Source organism: Sinocyclocheilus anshuiensis, unplaced genomic scaffold, assembly GCF_001515605.1.
Source record: "Sinocyclocheilus anshuiensis isolate Anshui unplaced genomic scaffold, SAMN03320099.WGS_v1.1 scaffold1945, whole genome shotgun sequence".
In the NCBI taxonomy this organism is placed as follows: Eukaryota; Metazoa; Chordata; class Actinopteri; order Cypriniformes; family Cyprinidae; genus Sinocyclocheilus; species Sinocyclocheilus anshuiensis.
Genome location: NW_015538042.1, coordinates 183,908 through 192,783, shown reverse-complemented (window position 1 = coordinate 192,783; position 8,876 = coordinate 183,908). Strand labels below are relative to the sequence as shown.

At 39.4% G+C, this 8,876-nt stretch overlaps 1 protein-coding gene across 1 annotated transcript in view; it reads right to left on the bottom strand.

Moving 5' to 3' along the window:
* bpifcl (BPI fold containing family C, like) overlaps positions 1-8,595 on the bottom strand; it is a 31,940-nt gene extending 23,345 nt beyond the window's left edge. The window contains exons 1-5 of the mRNA XM_016477960.1: positions 8,549-8,595; positions 7,579-7,685; positions 6,074-6,185; positions 5,848-5,976; positions 3,761-3,913 (exon numbers count right to left, since the gene is read on the bottom strand). Of these exons, the coding sequence (XP_016333446.1) occupies positions 3,761-3,913; positions 5,848-5,976; positions 6,074-6,185; positions 7,579-7,675 (491 nt within the window). The 5' untranslated portion in view covers positions 7,676-7,685; positions 8,549-8,595. The remainder of the gene's footprint in view (positions 1-3,760; positions 3,914-5,847; positions 5,977-6,073; positions 6,186-7,578; positions 7,686-8,548) is intronic.
* Between the last annotated feature and the right edge of the window lie 281 nt (positions 8,596-8,876).

Genomic DNA, 8,876 nt, shown 5'->3' with positions numbered 1-8,876 from the left:
ACCAGGGGCCTCATTTATAAAATGTTGCGTATAAACCGTCCTAAATTTGTTCTAAGATCATTTCTCAAAAGTGCATAAGTGCGATTCAGAGAAAACGAACGTGCGCACAAAAACACGTGCGTACGCCTCTTTTCCAGATGTGACATTTATAAATCGCAAATGATCATGAAAATCATTACCATATAAAAGAGCACACGCCAAAATCCGAATTTCTATGCTTGAGAATGATGAGCACAAAGAAAAAAAAAAGTCTGAAATTGAGGTCCTGCTGGCGGATGTAACGCCCCTGTGGACTGTTTGTTGTGGTTTCTTCCCTTTGTGTTGGTTTAGCCCGTACTAATCATTAATTACCCTCATTGTGCTCACCTGTCTGCCACTAATTATCCACCACATATTAGTTCCTGTCTGTCTGAGCATTGGCGGTTATTGTTAATGTTACCCCGAGTGTGTGTCTCACCTACCTGAACCTGCCTTGTTGTGTCTACAATAAATGTCATTATTGGAATACTTGTCGTCCTCGTCGTCCTGCCTGCCTCCACACACCCGTTTCCGTGACAGCGGAGAGGTTCGTGCGGGGATGCTTTTTATTTAATAATGTGTAATTATTCTGTGGACAAACAATGTGTGTGTGGATATATTTTTTCTTTTGACTATTTTCAAAATTACTACTTTTAGAAACAACAGAAATAATAATAATCATAACCATAATAATAATAAAACAATTAGGTTTCCAAAAGTAAGTATAAACTACGAATTCAAGTGAAATTTTCAGTCATTTTATAAAAAGTGAGCCATCCTACTTTTAAAATCACTTGCTATGACAACTAATAAGTTTAATATCACAAAATTCTTGCAAAACTTTAAAAAACTATTGAAAGAAAAATTGGACTGATGTCTCTATTCATTTTCACAGAAGCAAAGCAGCAGATGATATGGTAAATTTGTCTTGCAGTAAAATGACAGTGACAACCATCCATAACACAAATTCAAAAAACACATTTAAAAATATAACACAACAGATAACAAAAATATGATACAAGATACATGATATAAATTCTCCAAGACTCCCCCATCCTACAGCTTATTTAACACAGTTAAAACAGCGGGAACAAAGCTGTTTTTATATTGCTTTGTTTTACACCTTGGGATTAAAAACCTCCGCCCAGAGGGAAGAAGCTGAAACTCACTGTGCAAAGGGTGGGAGTCATCATTTAAAATAGAAGTAGACATTCGTTGCAACTGTCTGGTATACAACGATGTTGGATCCAACTGTGACTCACCCACCAATCGACTAGACCATTTAACTATCTGGTTTAAAGAATTTCTCGCTTTTAAAGATGTTTGACCAAACCATACGACCAGAGAAAGAGACAAAACTGATTCAATAAAAGCACGATGAAACATGATCATTAACATGATCTATTATTATTATGATCTTATTATTATTGCAGCTTAGATGTTCAAATAGCTGCAGTACTCCGACTTTGCCACAAGGAAAAGTGCGTACGCCTGCTCAGACCCTGACGTGGCGGTAAGTGCTTTTCCACCTCAAAGACCATTTTTATAAATATGAATGTTGCCGTGGATTTTAGCGTACGCACACTCTAAGATCAAATCTGTGCGTACGCACATTTTATAAATGAGGCCCCTGGTGTTAACTCCGAAGCAATTGCGGCCATGTTGCCGGCGTCGTCAGCTTCATCAAGAACAGGGGAAACGCGCCTGGGTTTAGTCATAGTAGTGATCAAAACAAGCTCCAACTAGCATTAAAGTGTTACTTAGTGTTGTAGGCATCGTCCTAGATCATTAAAAATACGAAACGTTCCCATTAACTATTAAAAAAAAACAATTTACGGAGCAGCTCCCGGACGCGCCTCACTCACTCAACTGCATACCGGAAGCTCAAGATGATAAATTCTAAAATAATGGTCGCCTTAAATAATGCAGCTAACCAGAGACAGATGTAGACGACTGATAATGTGAAGAAGTAGCACCACTGCTACTAATGGATGAGATGATGGTGTCGAGTTTCCATTTTGGAGTTTCCTTTTTAATCAAAATGCAAAGACAAATTCTAATGATGCATTGAATGTATTATAATCCACAGAGGAAATATGTAAGACCCACAAATTATAGAGGTTCCCTATCAATTTTTTGATCCATTAAAATGAATGGGGAATATCTTGTGCTTTTATGTAGGAAATTGGCGACTATGACTATGATTAACAGCTTCATTAGTGGCAGTCACAATTAAAGGGGTCATATGATGCGATTTCAATTTTTCCTTTCTCTTTGGAGTGTTACAAGCTCTTGGTGCATAAAGAAGATCTGTAAAGTTGCAAAGACTAAAGTCTCAAATCCAAAGAGATATTCTTTATAAAAGTTAAGAGTTAGCCACACCTACCTAAAGCGGCTCGTTCTAACACGCCCCCACATGTCTATGTCACGATGTGGGAAGATTTGCATAACGCCGCCCAAATGTTCACGCAAAGAATGAAGGCATAACTTTGATTCTCGCTGTAGTATTGTTGTTGCCGCTGCCATGTCACGAAGGCGCTGTGTGATTCATTGTGAAAGCGAAACTACTTTGTTTGGCCTTCCAAAAGAGGACGATATCTGCTTCGTCATGCCTGGAGCTAATCCGTGCTGGTTGCTGAGGAAATACAACAACTTTGCGCTGTGGATCGCCGGATCGGCTTTCACCGTGGACGAAGCGGAGTCCAGCCTGGGGTCGTCACATGTGGTTGCCGCAAGCCCTCCGGACGCTCCTTCGTCGAATCTGCCGGCCGCGCTGTTCTCAAGCCCGCCGCCTCTGCTCACTCAGCCCACCGGCCGTTCTTCACTTTATCCCCCGGCCTCTGCTCACTCTAGGCCACCGTGTGTGAAGCAGTGCTTCGTTGTGAAAGCGAAACTACTTTGTTTGGCCTTCCAAAAATGGACACGACTAGAAATCAGTGGTTCAGTTGTATTTACAACACTGTTCCAGAACACTTCAACCCAAATATTCAGATGTGTGCAGCACATTTTATGGAGGACTGTTTCCTGATCCTGGTAGAGTAGACTACAATGCTGTCTGTTCTGACTCAAAGACTGTAAGTACGTTTTTTTTTATATTTAAAGAGTTTTTATATTTTATATATTTAAAGCGAGTTTTTTGGGCAGTGTAGAGTAGGGCTTGTTGTTTGTAGTTTCTCCGATCACAAATGCAGACATGGTTTTATGTTTACGCAGCGCGATGCAACACAACGCATAAAAAGACCGTATAAGTCATTATAATCCATAATTATGTCCCCACTGGATGCAACGAATGCCTCATTTATAATGGGTTTTCATGTTTTTGAATCATCGCTCTGGCCTGAAAGGGCATCATCACAGTATGGTGAGGGGCGTTACATTTCCGTCACACGCTTGAGGTATTCGGCCAATCACAAAATGCACTGGATAGCTGGCCAATCACAGCACACCTCGCTTTTTCAGACCGATGAGCTTTGTAAAAATCGACACGTTTCAGAATGGCGGGGCATAGAGGAGAAACAATAATGTACAGTATGTGGAAAATAATGTGGTTTTTGAACCTTAAACCGCATAAACACATTTCATTACACCAAATACACAAAATAATGTTCTTTTTAGCAGCATCATATGACCCCTTTAAGTCATGACAGATATTCACAGTTGTTGTGCATATCTTTAGGTAGCACTTAAAATCTTAAGTCTTTTATGTTTTGTTAACCAAAGTTTGTTTTAAAACTGGTCTTACCTAGCACCTCCGTGGAACTGAATGTGCACACCTCCTACGTCATCACTACAGGAAATGGTAGTGATGGAGAGTCGGCCAGCTTCATCCCCTAACCCCAGGAGGGTTTTGATTTTGATATTGTACACAGCCAGATCAACTGAGCCACCATCATGGCTGCAATCATAGAACAAAAGACAATCATTTTACATACTCAAAGAACAACATAACTCCTTGATGTTGCAAATGTCTTATTAACACATCTTATTGATATATAATGCATATTTCTAAAATGTAAAATCCCGCACATAGACACGACATACTTCATGATTCTTAACTTGCCAGGCATAATGGCATGAATAGCAGATGGTGAAAGCATAATGGTTAATTTGTTGATTTATAGGCATGAGAAACATAAAATTACAGCAAAACCATAATTAACAAGCATAGAAAAATTATAATCAAGTCTGTGTGTTTCTAAGTGAAGAGTGATTCCAGGAATTCCACAAAATGCAATTCCAAACCTGCAAGAACTTTGTTCATCTTCGGAACACAAATTAAGATATTTCTGATGAAATCCGAGAGCTTTCTGACCCTGCATAGACAGCAAAGGAACTACCACGTTCAAGACCGAGAAACGTAGTAAGGACATCCTTAAAATAGTCCATGTGACATCAGTGGTTCACTCTTAATTTTATGAAGCTACGAGAATGTTTTGTGTGAAAAGAAAACAAAAATAACAACTTTATTCAATTATTTCTTCTCTTCCAAGTCAGTCTCCACCACCATTCACGAGAGTACTATGACACATACGTGTGTGTTCCACTGCTTGTTCCGGCTCCTGTGTCATCAGCATCACACGCATGCATTGTGGTACTCTCGTGAATGGTGGCAGAGAATGACCCGGAAGAGAAGAATTGTTGAATAAAGTCGTTATTATGCAGTGCCGATCCTAGACTCCTGGGGGCCCTATGCAAAACTGTGTCGGTGGTGGAGTGGGGTATGAGTGGTTACGAACGAATGAATGAAACACATTTTGTTTCACTCTGTCTTGAATCGCGCTCGCGGAAAGCGCTTGAGAAACAGTGTCTCTCCCGCGGCTCGGTTGTCTTTCAACTCGTTTTTTTAGTCTCGAGCAAGACTGTACGACATTCACATTAAATGATTTGACAGATTTTTATCATTATATCATTTATCATTCAAATAAATGATCATTCATGTTTTCATAACCGCTGGCCAAATTAAAAAACAAAACTAAAATTAAATAATCTTTGAGAGCAAGGGGGCCCCTGGTGTTTCGGGGGTCCTATTTTGCGTATAGGGAGGATCGGGTCTACCCACATGGCTCTGGAGTGTGGATTTGGGGCTACTTGTGGAATTCTGCTTATTGCTTTACCTTTGCACAGCTTCGATTAAAGCATCAATGTTTAATACACTCTGGGGTTCTACAGCACCATATCTTTTATTTATTTCATTAGCAATGACTAATAAGCAGATATTCAAGAGAGTCAGTATTTTTAATTAATTTATGACAGCTCTCTGCCTATACATTTTTTATTATTATTATCAATGCTGACTGTTGACACAAGGCAGGTTGGATCAATGGATTAATGCGGATGGTGCACAAAAAAATGACTTTAGCTGGGTTTTCACAGGCAGGGTCACATTTGTGTGCCTCAGCAGAAATTGATATTTATCAAGGCGGGATTCTGAGATGCTATTCTGTTCACCACAACTGTAAAAAGGGGATATCTAAGTGACTGTATCCTTTCTATCAGTTTAATCTAGTTTGACAATTCTCTGTTCATCAGCAAGGTGTTTCTGACCATAGAACTGTTGCTCGCTTCAAGTTTACAGATATCATATCTCAGAGTGGGCCATGATTTGTCTAGTTCAAAATGATATGAAATTACATGTTTTTAAGAAATGTAGTTGAGTAAAAAGTATTTTGGAATGTTCTCAAAGTAAAAATACTCTTAATGTAAAACTTAATTTGTTAATGTCCACCACTGATAGAACATGTTATTTGCTTCCAAGACCACCTGAGAAGTGAAACTGATATGATTGCAAATGATTTCATTCTCATTCCAATGATTCACTGGTTTACTTACATGATACCAAACTGTGTTGCCCAGCTGCCTGTGATAGCTAATGAGAGTTGGCTAACTTCCACAGATACACCTATTCCATTTACAAATTCCATTGATGGGCCTGACATGCTGCACTGCACAACCTGCATGCTGGAGACATGCACACAGTTTATGAAGTAAACTGTTCATCACATGTGATGCATTTGTTCATTTGGTTTAATTGTTTGTCAGTGTACTGTGTACTGACTTCGAGATGACATATTCTACAGTGCCGATCCCAATGTCCACCCCACCCCGGACCTCTGGGATTTCAGTACTCTTCAGTTTGTTTTGTATCCAAACAGCCATCATTTGAGACACTGAACACATAAAAACATAAACATCTACAACACCACATTTTTGACATCATCACATATCAAATATACACAAGTTTATTCATACAAGGTAATTCATCACTGGCAATAAGAAAACGGGGATATTTCTTACTATATAATTGGCATCAAACAAACAATGTAATTCTTATTCTCAGTGACGCAGAGAGGCTTCATGGTGCGCTTTTTCTTAACGTCCGTTTCCATAATGACTTGTCGATTTGTCCCTCTATTGAGAATGTTTTGTGTGTTAACCGTGAACATACTCTGAGTTGACTGAACTTACTCCCGGACACGTTTTTGGAACCAGCATACCTCAAGTAAGCCAGGTTTGGGTTAACCAGCCGAGAGTTCAGGGTATATGTGACGGTAAGTTAACCTTGCTTTCTGGAATACAACTCAGGGGTGCCCAATCCTGTAACTAATTTAGATCTTCAGGAGCTTCAATAATTACAGACAGGTGTGCTTGATCAGGGTTGGAACTGAATTTTGCAGGTAGGTAGATCTCCAGGAACATGACCAGACACGCCTGCATTAGAGTATCTGATGGGTGCTTCTCAAACGGAAGGCTGCATATCTCGGCTGCCACGTCATCAAACGTCGCTGAAGGCCATCTCAATCGGACGGTGAGGGTCACATATGTGACGTAGCCACGCGCACTTACTAGACCAGGGCTGTCCAAACTCGGTCCTGGAAGGCCGGTGTCCTGCAGAGTTTAGCTCCAACTTGCCTCAACACACCTGCCTTCAAGTTTCTAGTATGCCTAGTAAGAGCTTGATTAGCTGGTTCAGGTGTGTTTAATTGGGGTTGGAGCTAAACTCTTCAGGACACCGGCCCTCCAGGACCGAGTTTGGACAGCCCTGTACTAGACTGTCTCATTCTAGCGTTTCATGCCGAGGAGGACTCTAGCCTACAAGACTCTGAAGGACTGAACTAGGAAGGACGCAGCCTCTGTAGGATGCAGCCTTCTGTTTGAGAAGCACCTGATGGATTACGTGCGCTCCACTAACTTCACTCCCATTGGTTGTCTCTCCTAAAAGTTAATGCTTATTTGCATAGAGTTAAACATCTGTGAGCTTTGTTGAGTCACTGGACATGTCCATATTGCTTCAGAAATGGTCATTGTTGCTTGTGTCGCTGGAAATCGCAAAATGAATGGGACCCATTGAAAATGAATGGGATCATTTTGCTATCACTGCGTTTCACTAGCAGTGTGAATGGGGGCATTACTCTGCTCTCTAGTTTACTTTTGTCCACCTCAACCAGACAATGGTGAGTGGAGTTTGGAGTGTAAATTATTGCCAACCAGGCTAGCTTAGTGTAAATATGATATATAGATGTGATCATTGCAGTGACTTTTATGTGCATGTGAAGAACTTACCATCTCTGAGACCCTTTTCTGACAGAACAGCTTTTAATGCAGGGTAATCTGCATATGTGTGTGTCAGTATCAACAGGAAAAAAATTACCAGCTGCATCCCTCAACTCCTGTTGTGTAAAACAAAATATTTTACATATGAGATTTATGTGTCTTTCAGCTTGTGACATAATTTGATATTTACATTGTATGTATCACATGTATCTGCATCCTAACACCACTTTTCCATTCATTCAGATGATTTGAACTGACACTGCTTTCAACAATATATTATGTATGCTCCCTCTAAATGGAACCCATGGCTTTGGCATTGCTAAAAGAGTGTTTTACCAGAAGTTCACATCAAATGACCCAGTGGATGCAAATGTGTCTAATGTCAGTCACAGTCCCTCTGTTCAGCTGCATCAAAGTCACTTCCTTAAACTATAGAGAAGTGAACCTAAGACCAGAACACATCTGCTTATTTGAGGACCCTGCTCAGACAAATATATAAATTTAACAGTGTGTTTATGACCACAGTCACGTTTTAGTTTGTCTTACCGTAAGTTGCCTTGCATTCCAATAAATGTATTTTAATTAAGCAGGTTTCATTTTTATTTTTTTTCCTTAAAGCTACAAAAATGTAATTTTAACACCTTATGTCTTTTACAATCTTTTGAGTAGAACAGCAGAGAAGAAAGCAGCTATTTCAGATAAAGTCAGCTCATTTATATGTATTGATTGAAAAGTTGCTATTATTTGAAGTAACTAACAGCAATTGTAAGGTATATTTGATCAGCATGTATATTTCTTGACAATCAAATGCAAGACCTTGGCATTCCAATCTACCATTTTGCGCTTCAACACATTTATCTTTCATATGTTTATATTTATAACCTAATATTCATAACAAGATTCCCATGATGTAATAAATAACTTATCTAGATTAATTGTAAGTAATGCTAAAATATAAACTAAAGTTGTAAGAACATACCTCACAATGTACCGAACAGCCAGGTGTCTGACAGGGAAAGTGTTTCTGTGTAAGTGTTTCCTCAAAAGCTGCTTTAAAAGATCTCCATTCTCAAGGGGGAGGGGTGTTCAGTTCCTGCTTTGGGTCTTTTTAAATATTAAAGGATAAGTACTAGGGCTGTCAATCAATACTAATAACAACAACAATAATAATAATAATAAAGCTTATTACAGGACTTTAATTTAATTTATTACAGGACTTTAAATTAAAAAAAACTTTTAATCTAAACCCAGACAGCAGACAGTTTCGGCCCAGATCCGGCCCACATCTGGCCCGCATGGATTTCACA